The following is a 12983-nucleotide window of genomic DNA, read 5'->3' on the forward strand; positions in this document are numbered from 1 at the left end:
GGATCATATGACATTGAGGACTGGAGTAATGGCTGCTGAAATTTAATTTGTAAATACATTTTTTTATTACCTTTTTAAATCATAACATTTAACAATAATGTTTTCCAGTTTTTTTTTAAATAAAGTAATACACTTATTTAAAAAAATAAAAAACATTTTACCCTATATATAGGGTTTTTTTTAGGTGAAAAAGATGTTTATGGATAAAGTTAGATATGAAACTTGCCTGCTACTTTATATACATCCCACTGTTAAAATTTGTAATTTTATCTATTGGATATTTTTGTTGGTGCAGATATTACTGGGATCTGGTGTGTTTGTTTTCCATCAGTGCTAAAAAGGTCATATCCATCTCTTTTCCCTTTTATTCAAAGTATATTAAATAAGAATCCACACATAAACAGTGTCTCCTTCTTTCAGACATACAGCCAATACTGGCACCACTGCTGCCAACAACTGACCCAGACTCCATTCCCATTGAATCACAGGAAGTCAGACAGCTCCAAACAACTGCTGACCCACTGATCCTAATGAAGCTAATCTCTTATTTCGTTCCCACTTCCTAATCCTGTCTGTGATTCTTTCTCTCTTCAATCTCTTTCATTTCTCTTTTTCTCTTTGTCAGAGAGTTATGTAACTGTAGTTACACAGAGGACAAGCAGTGTTTATGTTTCTCCACTCTCAGTCTGTCTCTCACCTCGCTGTCTGTGAATGTTTTGGTCTGGGTGTGGCACAGAAGCAAGTTTATTGCATTTTACTCACTCTGAAACTCATCTCAATCTTTTTGTCCACATTGTTTATATATATATATATATATATATATATGTGTGTGTGTGTGTGTGTGTGTAATTAAATCAGCAACAGCCTTTATTGGGTGTGAAATAACCTTAATCTCATTGGTTTAAAAACTACAGCAATCTGGTTGCAATACACATGTCTTAGGCACCGAAAGTCATCTCAAAATGGATATGTATATTTTAATGTGTGTTATTGGTCTAATTGTGAATGAATCATTTGTGCATACATTTTATTAGAATTTTTTTTTAAATATAATTTTTAATCAGAACTTGCTCTTCCCGTGATATGCTCACTACTCTCTGCTGACGCATACAAGGCCACACTTCGCTTAAATCAAATGTATTTAGATCTGCCTATATTACAGTATTCAACATTCACTTTTCAGTGTTTTTTTATCTTGTTTGATAGCCATTTCACTTAGAAATGCATACAAAGTAAAAGTAATGCGAAATGTCACGCTTACCTTGCCAGCAGGGACTTTCTGAGGGGCATTTTTTTACCTGGAACATTATTTAGTTCCCGGTTCCTGCGATGGAATCACACCAAGTACCAGGCCAAAGTCCCTAGTTCCTGGCTTAAGTTCCTGCGGTGGAAACGCGGCATTAGTAACCTTTTTTTAATAAAAATCTCTCACTGTTCCTGAGTCATTGTGCCATTCTTTTTGTTGAAGTGTTGAAAGACTTAATTAAATCAAGATTATTTTGTATTAAGTAAAACTAAATTAAATTGTTGTCTTAAATGCAGGAAATACATTTTTTTTTTGTGAACAGTTTTGCATTTAGAAGTAGAAAAATGAAATATTTTCTTGTAAAATATACTCCCAATTTTGTTTTATGTACAATTTCATTTGTAAGATTTTGTGTTTGTGTGTGTTAGATTCCTAAGTGGTTTTTACATAGGATTTCAGGGGATTGTCTCTATATGTACGTTTAAACAGTTGCATCGTGTGGATGCACTCTCAGAAGAATAGAGAAAACCTTCAACTGAACCTAGACCCAGTGGCATCATTTGAAACCGCCCCTCTGTACTGTGATTGGCTGAAGAGGTTGTATCTTTGTATCTAGCAGTTGGCATTAGATTGGTGGGGGGGTCTTTGTCTATTTGGGCTTTTGTCTTCAATGAGATTTAGACTGCCAACCATCAGACCAAAGCTTCAGTTATCGGCAGCACCATGACTGCATTATAACTTCAATGCATGATCACTAAAGCTGTTTACAGTTTTCCTGAATGCAATATTAAATTACAGGAATTCTGTGTGCAATTTGGATATAATAGGTAAAGAGGTGCATCATTTCTAAAAGGCAATACAACAATACATTTACATTTTATTGTAATTTTGTACTAGGCAAGCACTAGAAACTCTGACTCAATGCATATTTGTATTATAACTTAAAAAAATAAAATAATCATAATAATAAGTAGTCACCTGGGAAAGAAGAGCCCTGTAGCGTGTTAAATTATGGTCTGTGATGAAGCATGTATGTTCAGTGTATATGTAGACTTGACTGATGTAAAATGTGGGGAAAGGGCGTACAAGCTGAGCTCAGCACAAACATGCTATTGTTATGTAACTCTTCTCTTCCCTGCTCTCCCTCATTCTCTCACTCTTCCTTTTTTTTAAGATTCATACTCTGATTTTTCAAGCTTTTTGGCATGATAAAATAATCTTTAATCAGCAACATCCACATTTACATATAAACACAAACTGTTTTTATCTCACCAACCCATTGATGATCTCATAAACGCCATGCAGTGTGGTATTAGTTGATCCGTTGCTGCCCTCTGGTGGAAAAATACGCATAAGTTATTGTCGCGTGGATAGTAGTCACTGATCCCTTCATCGTTTTGTTGTTCGTGCTGTTGTTGTGGGCTATTGTATAATTTTATTGCCTACAGATCAAGTGTATTGATTTTAATTTCAATTCAAGGGATAGTTAATCCATAAATGAAAATTCTGTCAGATACAAACGAATTGTAAAGAAAAAAAATTAAATAACAATAATAATAAAAATTATATATATAATATAACGCTACCAAATGTGTAGAGCTAAATACTCTATGACGAAAACAACACAGACACTTATATTTAATATTCAAAATGCAAAAGCAATACTAGTTTACGCGGTCAAATTGTATACTTATTTTACTCTACTGGCAAAAAGGTTAAACGAGGACATATTTATTTTCTTTCATAAGCTGTCTACGTCAGCGACTTTTCCCCATTGGATGATTTTGATGTCTATGAAATGAACAGCCGCTAGAACGACACAGTTCGACGCGCATTTCTATTGGTCGATTCATATGATCGCCCCGCCTGACGGGCGCCGAATCTTGCGTTTAATTGGCTGAGACGGCGCCGTTTAAATTTGAACCGTTTCAAACAGGGAAAGTTATAAACGCAAAGGAATCTGTCTGTGTGTCCTGCTGTCTTTCTTTGAGAAGAAAACGATTTATTTTTTTAAGTTTTGAGCAGTCTGAGTAAGGTACGTATTCCAGAAAACCGTGTGCCCGCATTAAAGTGAGCAATAATGAGATTTTGCGCGATACTGAACAGTAAAAGTAACGTTAGTTGCTATTGACTAATTTGCTAAGTTAGTGCTAGGTTTCTAGTATGTTGATAACTGCGCATGTGATGCTGTCATTTAAAAAAAAATATACGTTATATAATTAATTTAACAGTTTTTACGCAGAGGTGTTTGCCTTTACTGTTATTTTTAAGAAATAAATTGTTTGATAATTGTTAGAGATTTAGAGACGTTGTATGTATTTCAAATAAAAAAATCCAGTGTTTTGCCTGTCTTGAATTTTATGGTCGTTTCATGATTTAGTTTCTAATCAACCCTGTCATCCATGTAGGCACATGTTAGTTTTTAGGGGAAGCTAGTTTGAAATTTCCAGAGTTTCACTAATTTAATTAGTAGAATATGAAATCGTTTCAATTTCCCACTCATTCCACTGGCTGTTCTTGTTTAGTTTCTTTTATGTTCTTGCTTTCACTTGCACTGGAGTGGTGGCATTGTCTGAGATCTGACTGTGGCCAGGTTATAACTTGATCTCACTTATGATGGTGAGCTGTTTATCACCTGTCCAGGCAGGCTGTAGAGGGGAGAAGCTGTCAGAAGTACCTGTCATTACAAAGCTGACAATCTTATTGACAGTCCTAACTTACACAGTTGAGCAGAATCCAGGAAAGGACAGATGAGGCCAGCATTGGTCACGACCCTTTGAAGAGTTTATCAGTCTCTTCCTTGTTCCTCCTTATTCTCATAAAAAATAAAAAATGCAATCAAAGGATTGCCACAGTGTCTGGTGGATCATATCTCACTATTAACCAAATTACAAGACTTCGCTGCCATCAAAATGCTTAGTTATTTGTTTGTTGTAACCTTTTAACATCTCTCTAAGGCATGATTCCTTCACAGATACAGAACCACTTTGTTCTCTCAGCACATGGCTGAATTACACCGGTTGGTATCACATGTTTGGGTTGTTAGTCATAGTGGGTTAGTCTGATATCTCTGAGTGATGCCATAGAGAGTGATGCTCAAAAGAAATGCAACAGATTTGAAGGGTCTCTGGGTGTTGGAAGAAGATCGGATGCCAGCCTCCAGGTCTTATCAGTAAAACCAGCTGTGTGTGGTGCCCACTGGGCGTAGTTTCCCCTAAAACCCGTGTAGTCATATTCTGTGTCTCTGTTTTGCAGTATGAGTTCTGAGGCACTAAAGGAGAATCAGGGAGCTGTATGGATAAACAGCAGTTCTGAAGCTGCTTGTGATATTTTCGCATTGGAACAGTTGACTGGCAGGCCCTCGATCTTACGGCAGTCACAGGCTGACAACATCAGCAAGGCTGTGCACAGAGGTGCAAAGGTAGGCTTTCTAGAGGTTTCCATGCAATTTTCACTACTACTTCAAGCAGTAAAAAAAATATTTTCTATTTTAATAATTAAAAATGTAACTTATTCCTTTGGCAAAGATGAGGTTTCTGCATTTATTACTCCAGGCTTCAGTGTCACATGATCTTTCAGAAATCATTCTTGCATGCTGATTTGGTGCTCAAGAAATGCTTATCAGTTTTAAAAACCATTGTGCTGATTAATTTGTGAAAATAGGGATACTTGAGATTCTTTGAGTAGAAAGTTCTTTAACATATAGGAGTATTAATTTCTTTTAAAAAACATATTTACCCAAAACTTTATGGTATAAAGCATTTGTTTATGGTGTTGTCAGGCTTGTACTGGAGTTAAGATTTACATAGTTCTTGTTGATTTTGTATAGGTTTGTTTTCAAACTCCACGGCGAGACCCAGTCACAAAGAAGATCATGTCCCCGAGCCGCACCAGTATGCCGTCCAGCCAGGAGGACAGTAATAAAGCACTGGACACTCTCACGGCCTCTACTGACCAGTGAGCAAATTTCTTTTAGGGCTGTAGAAGTAAATTGTATACTATTTTAAGGGTATTTTCTTTAAATATCCTGTTTGTGCATATTCACACCCATCTTCACTGAAATGGTCATGGTTCTCATGCTGGTGCCTATCCAATGGAACTGCTAACTGACCCGCTTTTCCTCAGACTTCCAGTGATCTTGACGTTACCTGGCCACAAACACTGTTTCTATTTATGAGCCTGTTGAAATATTCTAAGTCATTTAATTAAGAATCTTTGTTTGGTCACAAGCAGTAACATTCAGAGTTTATGTATGAGTAACATTCATAGTAATCTATTTACACGAAAATGGCAAAATCCATGAACATGTAAAATTGAATGTGTTTTACAGGAGTTCACTGTTGAGTAACCCTTCCACCATACCGATTGACATGCAGAGTAACAGCGTTGCCTTCCCTGATGATGAGATCCCTGTCCAGAGCAGAGGTGCCTATACCTTCAATCCTGACAATCTAGATGCCATCAACCCTTTTGTGGGGTCCAATAAAATGGAGAATTCTCCTCCTAAATCTTCTGCTTTACCGGAGTCTTGGACATCAGAGCTTTTAGGGTCAGATGCGTCTGCAGCCCATGTTTCTGTACCTCAAGCTGAGGTTCCAGAGGTGACTGACACTGCACTTGATGAGACTCTTCCCTTTGTTCCATCAGTGGAGAATTCCTTTGCAGAATGTTCTGCCAACATATCTTCAGCAGAAGGCACCGTCATCATCAAGACTGACAATATTGAACACAGTGCCACAGATGTGGAGGAGTCTGATATGACTGAACAAGCACCCGCGTCACAGCAGATTCCTGTTTTAGAAGATCAGCCTGAGATCCAGGACTCGCCGCGACCCCCTGTGGGATCCTACAACTTGGATTTTGATGATCTCAGTTTGCTCAACCCATTCCAAACTGGTGGCTCAAAGATCCCAAACTCTCCTCTTATTGGCAAGGCATCAGAAGTTTCCGATCCACCCCTGCCAAGCCAAGAAACTAAACAGGAGCTCTCAGTCCATACCCCAGATATCCCAACATCTTCAGAGGCCTCCATGCCTCCTCAGGACAACACCACGACCATGGAAGCCTCATCTACAACACCTCCTAAAGAGAACCAGATGCTCCTAGAGTTTAATTTTGATGATGGCACTGAAGTCAAGCGCAAACCTCCTCCGAAACGTCTTGGGGTCAAAAAACCTGCAGGTCCAAAACCTGTTTCCAAAAAAACAGCTGCACCAGCCATGGAAAAGAAAGAACAAGAACCCAAGCAGTTGTCTCCTAAGAATCCAGAGGAGACTGGGCCTGTGGATGTTCCTATTGCTAAAAGTTCTTATACATTTGATTTTGACAAGTTTGATGACCCAAACTTTAACCCCTTTGGCACAAAGGTTAAGATGGGTAACTCTCCACCTCGTGGTGTCCAGACAAGCCCAGTTTTGATGAAAGAACCAGCTCCACTTCAGCAATCTGAGGCTCCTGCACAGGATGACCAACCAGAGCACTGGTACAGAAACTAGAACTTGAACAGCATTTATAAACATAACATATATTTTATTTGTATAGGCTAATTATGTTTGAGGTACAGGTATGCTTCTGATTCTGAAAGTTGAGGTCATTGGTTTGAATTTGAGGGAGTGCATGAAATAATTAAATATGTACCCTGAATGCAGTGAAGGTTTCTTTAGATAAAAGCATTTGCCAATTGCATAAATGTAAATAATCATTGAGCTCAGATTTTTCTTTTTCTCATACAGGTCTCCCCCCTCAGTTTCTGAAACCATTGAAAATATGGCAGATGCTGATCTTCCTGTCACTAAGCTGGTAAAAGTGTTGTTAAATGTACCAATTCAATAGAAAATTTGTTTCCACAAACTCTGATCATGTTGACACCTGTTCTCTTACTAGCCGACAGAAAGTGCAGAGTCATTCAATGTGCCCGTTACTAACATATCCCAGAATCCAGCAATACAGGAGCCAGAGCTCATGGCAACACAAGAATCTAAATTGGATCTACAGAATCAGACCTGTGATCTTGGAGTGGTGGCACCAAGTGAGGATGAGTTTGTGCCGGGAGCATTGTGTGAGTAAACCTGTTGCACTTTGATCTACACCGACTCATCTGGCGTCTCAAGCTTTATACATCATGCGCAATATTGTTGTTTGTCTCAGTCATGCCAGGGGGAGATTTGGATGGACAGATTGATTATCTAGAGCAGTTTGGATCAAGCACTGTGAGTTTCTGTTTATGAGCCTTTCCATAAAACCCAGGTAGTGTTCAAGTAATGCATTTTATTAAAATTTTTAAAGATTATTGCACCAAATATATTAGAGTCTGTAGTTTATTAAGCAACATTTCACTTGTTCAGTGCTAACTAAAACACTTTTTATAGTTTAAGGAGTCTGCCTTGCGGAAGCAGTCACTGTATTTGAAGTTTGACCCACTCTTGAAGGAGAGTCCAAAGAAAACTGGAGTGGACAGTGGCAACTCTGGATTCAGCCTGCCACGGCCTTCTCTTGCCATCAGGTCAGTCATCCTCAAAAACATTCATATTAACAATGTTTCATAATCTTCTGCCCTCCTTTGAAATCTTACTGGAAGTATTACAAATATGCCTTTAAATTGAGCTAAATGGTTCATTGCAATAGATATTGTGAGCAAAATCCAGAGTGCACACATAATTATCAAACATTTTTTCTGTGCATGTTAGAATGATGGAGGCTGCAAAGTCTGAAGTAAAGCAGAAGTCTTGCAGTGACAGTATGAAGCTGCTGGATTATCTGCCACCACAAGTAAGATGTTGAAACAAACATGCTTTTTTGCATCTTTAACATTCTGACTTCATCAGTAGTCACCAAAACATTCAGACTTTTGCCCACTGAAGTCCATTCAACAATGTCTGTTAATCTCAAGCCAGTGGAAACTGTGGTGCCAGATCCAGCTGTTCTGGACTTGCTGGTTCCCACTTTAAAACAGCCAGTGAAGACGGAGGACTCCATCATAGAAGTTCTGAAGTACAGTCAGAGAGACATGGATGCTGCATTACAGAAAGCAGAGAGACAGGTTACTTCCCATAGCCTCACTCACAATGACTGGCACATCGGATTGGTCTTTCTAACATTTTAGTTTTCTTTTCTTAGGCAGAGGAACGGCATCAAGAGCTTAAGACTCAGATTGAGAAGCTGCAACTGGAAAATCAACACATGCTGTGAGTCTCTGATTTGACACATTCATATGATACCTGGAGAATGAATGAATTAGGGTTCCTATAATATGCAAATCCTAGAATTGTCATTCAGCATTGGAAACGTGATGGAAATTCCTATAGTCGGCTTGATCCACTCTTGAATTGTGAGTTAGGGTGCTTTCATGCCTGCCTCATTTAGTTAGGTTGAATCGTACCAGAGTTCGTTTCCCCCTTTGGTGCGGTTCGATTGGGCAGGTGTGAAAGCAGCAATCGCACTCGGGTGCAGACTAAAAGCGGACCAAACAAGCGTACCGAGACCTGCTTGAAGAGGTGGTCTCAGTACGCTTTCAAACGAACTCTGGAGCGGTTCGTTTGTGGTGAGAACGTGATCCGACCTCGAATAGACCCAACTGCAAAAAGTACTGATCATTTTTGGACTAAACCAGCTGCTGTAGTCAGCTGCGTTGTGCATTATGGGATGAGGAAGTGTTTGTTGATAGTTTGCACTTTGGCATGGCAGCTCATGGACAAACTTGGAGTAGTGAGGAGGTGCGGAGCCTCAGAAATTTGGTCAGATGAGCATGTCAGAGTTAAGAAGAATTAATGCACGCCTCCACTTGAAGTTACGAGTGATTCAACCTCGCCGTTTGCAGTGCATTAGAACCGAGCGCCAACCTCCCGCTCTCTCTCGTGACGCCAATAAGGAAGTGACTAAAGCTGCAATTCATCGACTGGCCGCTTGAGGCTGGCTGCAAAAGGGAGTCGGTCCCATAGACTCCCCATGTTAAATTGCCCAACTTTACAGCAGGAAAAAACATGTTTACAGCCTGGTTCAAAAAATGATTGTGGTCTAAATAGCTAATTTTGCCCTTCGTGACAACTGTGAGGGGGGTGAATTTTTTTATAACTCATCCATTTAAATTATATTAAGACTTAAAGTTCTGCATAATTAAGGGCGTAGCCACTTGAGTGACAGGTGGATTGCCGCTGCTGACACTGCCATCGTGCTAGGTGGGTGTGGCTACAGCAACTAGCTCCCGCCTTTTTGCCCATTTTTGATTGTCCAGGAGAGACGCGCGGTGACGCGCTGCCAAGATGGCGACGGCCCGCTCTACACACTTTAGGCTTCAAAAACACATTTCAGGAGTGTACGGGAGACGTCACGGACACTACGTCCATGTTTTTATACGGTCTATGATTAGAACGTTGTTTTCAAGCTGCATCCGTGCTTCATTATAGAAATGTATTTTTTGCATATTGTGGTGCATACAAACAATGTAATAGATTATGGCCAGGGACAAAACCAGCCCGTGTTGTCGTGTAGTTGTGTTGTCTCCGTGTTGTTTGCTGGCTTTTCCTCTTATGTTGGAATTTTCCCACACGTAAATTCTGACCAATCGAAAAGCAGTTTAGGAAATACGTCATGGCCAATGAGTGATGTAGATGTTGTCATGTGACTGCATTTTGGTTCGTTTCAACTGGTACGGACCAAAGCAATCAGTGTGGTGTGAAAAGGTACCAAAAAAGCTGAAAAATGCTACAATGTATAATTGTTTGCCCTTGGTTCGGACCAAATTAATCGAACTAGAGATGTGAAAGCACCCTTACTTTGAGTGTCATTTTCGGTTTGATTCTCAAATGAGTCTGTCATTGGATTCTCTAGTGAATGATTGAAGGTGTTTTTCCACAAAGTGTGGGATCCCTGATTTATGACTGACATTTGAACAGCATGCCTGTCTTTAATCTCTTTTCAGGTTTATAGTGTCAGAGTTTGAGGCCACCATCACTCAAATCACAGGTATGACAGTTGTTTGATCAGATTCTGTACATTATTTTGAAGGCAGTATGTCAGATACAAACAAATCACTGTGTTTACAGATGAGCATAAACAGAAGGAAGATTTGGCTAAAATTGAGTTGGAGCGAGTCCTTCAGGAAAAGGATCAGCTGTCCAAAGATTTGAATGAGTTGGAGGGATCCTTCTCATCTGTTGTCAAACGCCTTGACAGATGCAAGGAAGTTATTGAGGGATTCAAAAAGGTATGCTTTGAGACGTCTGCAACAAGACCGTTTAGACATAATTTTAGTGTAGAATCGTTATTTGTTCCCCCTTCTATCATATAGAACGAGGAAACTCTGAAGCAGTATGCGCAGAACTGCATGGACAGACTGCAGAAAGAGGAAAAGCGTTATCAAGCTTTAAAGGCCCATGCTGAGGAGAAACTAGATCAGTATGTGCTTATCAAACAGTCTGAAACATGTTCTCTCTTATGAGCATGATAAAACAGTCTCTCATAATGAATACTGAGTGATAAATATTCCTGAAAGCATCACTAATGACACTGATGTTGTTTTAGTGCGAATAAGGCCATAGCTGAGGTTCGTACTAAACAGGGCGCAGAGGTGGCAGCACTGCAGGTGCAGCTCAAGAGGGAACAGCTGAAGGTTCAGTCCCTAGAAAAGGATCTGGAACAAAAGGTAAACGTGCACACACACACACAGGGGAAGTCACTGTTACAGTGGTTTCCTTTTGAGTGTAGTTCTGAATTGCTTTTAAAATGTAATATCTAAAATATGACTTTCTATTTTCTCTTCTCAGGTTAAAGAAGTCAAAGATGTCACAGAATTGTGTGATGAGCTGCTGCTTAAAGTGCAAAAGCATGGTTTTTAGTTTTTTTTTGTTCATTATTGGTGTTTGTTCGTTTTTTGTATTTGTTCAAAGCAATTTTAATAAATAATAATAATTAAAAGTATGAATGCACAAACCTTCGTCTTGATGTGAGTACCCATGAGGAATGCCTCTAATACTTTACTGTCTAAAATATACTAACTCATAAAATTACTACTTTTTAGTAATTTAAGTTCCTTCGAAGTTGCACTGGAAGCACTTTTTTTGGTGGCACAGATATTAATTATTTTATATTATATAACAATATATATTTTTTTTAACAGGATAATAGTATGTCATTACAATACAAGATATCTTTTTTTTTCTTCTCTCAAGTCAGATTTTCCTTATTTTTTTGTCCTTTAGTTGATCACCTGAATTATTTAGAATATTTAAATAGATTAATAATAGCTTTCCAATTAAAAATAAATGTATTCAATACTATAGATCCATTTATCTTTGGAAATGACAACAACTGAAGCCAATCATGACATTATGCCTTTTGTATTTCTAAACATATTACTGATAGACAAAAAATGAAATATTCAATAACAAATGCATACATGATTCTGTGCTGCACTGATACAATGTCAAGACACAGTAGCTGATCATAGAGACTCATGCGGCAAAACACCAAGGGCAAATCAGCACAAAGAATCCAGCAGTGATGTCACAGAGCATTTCATTATTCACACAATAAAAATGTCACATCAGCCCATTCAAATTCCCATGGCCGGAGGTGCTCATATTCAGTATGTTCATGTAAAAATGACACCATCTGTAAATTATCTCTACAGTCAGACACAACAGCTGTTAAAATGAGGCCTTAAAACATTCAGCTTTTATTCTATTGTGATAAACATGTCATGCCATTCTACTGCGGTGACAGTGATACAACAAAATCTGCAAATATCTGTAAAGTGTGATCTTCCAACATGACCTTAAACAATAGTCATCAGTCTATGCCTACAAGTCATTCTCATAAAACAAACGCAAGCATTCTATTGTAAACAACTCCTCAAAGCATGTTTAAAAAATATAATTTATTCTTTTATGTTTATTAAATAGCCACAGAAATGTTCTGAATGCAAACAAGTTAAAGATCTGGATGATCTACGTTTTATACAGTCAATTAGTCGATAATACTGAACCTTTTTTGGTATGTAACGGCATAGCTTAGAAAAAGGACACATGAAGCCAGCCATTATTCAAAATGAATTCAAAAATCCATGTAATCGGAGTTCCACCTACTCTGTCGAGCTGCGCATTTTAATATTTAGATCAAGGTAAAATATCACTTTCTAAAATAAGAAAATGATATAGTATAACAGGTGTTTCCCTTTAAAACATTTAAAATATCCCTTCAGATAAATGTTAGATTATTTTAACTACAAATGTCACCTAGAAGGTGTAATGACTCCTTTTTGAGCAGGCACATTTTTTTGTGTTTCTACACTGATTATGCTACATTATAGTCTTATTAGAGCAATACAGGTTCATGAGAGATAGTTTCTTTCACCACTAGTGGCAGATATTCTTTGAGTCTTACTCTAGTTAAGCTGGTGCAAGCTCACAAAGTAGATCACACCAGAAATCAAACTTAACACATGATGTGCAACTACTATGTTTGATGACAGTTCTCCACTATATGTAAGTGAGCTTCACAATCTTTATGAAGATCTGAGAATATGGTGGTCTTTATTCAAAGCTTAGATCAGAGATTGAATGTTTTTTGAGTCCAGTATTTAAAATTTGGAGTGTTAAAGAATATTCCATGTTCCATACCTGAAAAGTAAAGCTCAACTGGCAGCAATTGTGGCAAAAGTTGGTTAGCACAATTTTTTTAATTAAAATTGTAATTTCATAATCATAATTTTTTTTTTATTTTAGACATATTCTATTTAAAA

The 12983-nt window shown here is 38.2% G+C and overlaps 2 protein-coding genes across 4 annotated transcripts in view; both read left to right on the plus strand.

Moving 5' to 3' along the window:
- Window positions 1-12983, plus strand: part of LOC132110529 (CD276 antigen-like) — a 101869-nt gene that overhangs the window by 83524 nt on the left and 5362 nt on the right. The gene's annotated exons all lie outside the window — the stretch shown is intronic.
- Window positions 3131-11161, plus strand: LOC132110526 (transforming acidic coiled-coil-containing protein 3-like). Of its 3 annotated transcripts, XM_059517215.1 has the most exons (17): window positions 3175-3281; window positions 3890-4011; window positions 4502-4667; window positions 5076-5203; window positions 5577-6728; window positions 6979-7045; window positions 7130-7304; window positions 7394-7455; window positions 7615-7748; window positions 7933-8014; window positions 8136-8285; window positions 8363-8430; window positions 10164-10207; window positions 10288-10448; window positions 10533-10639; window positions 10766-10886; window positions 11008-11161. In XM_059517215.1, exons 3-17 carry the CDS (start codon window positions 4503-4505, stop codon window positions 11077-11079), a joined length of 2688 nt encoding a protein of 895 aa, XP_059373198.1. In that variant the 5' UTR covers window positions 3175-3281; window positions 3890-4011; window position 4502; the 3' UTR covers window positions 11080-11161. The 3 variants fall into 3 exon arrangements, with proteins under 3 accessions (XP_059373197.1, XP_059373199.1, XP_059373198.1); XM_059517214.1 differs by lacking the exon at window positions 3890-4011 and having other exon boundaries at window positions 3131-3281; XM_059517216.1 differs by lacking the exon at window positions 3890-4011 and having other exon boundaries at window positions 3131-3281; window positions 7181-7304.

Source organism: Carassius carassius, chromosome 30 (genome assembly GCF_963082965.1).
Source record: "Carassius carassius chromosome 30, fCarCar2.1, whole genome shotgun sequence".
NCBI classification, from domain to species: Eukaryota; Metazoa; Chordata; class Actinopteri; order Cypriniformes; family Cyprinidae; genus Carassius; species Carassius carassius.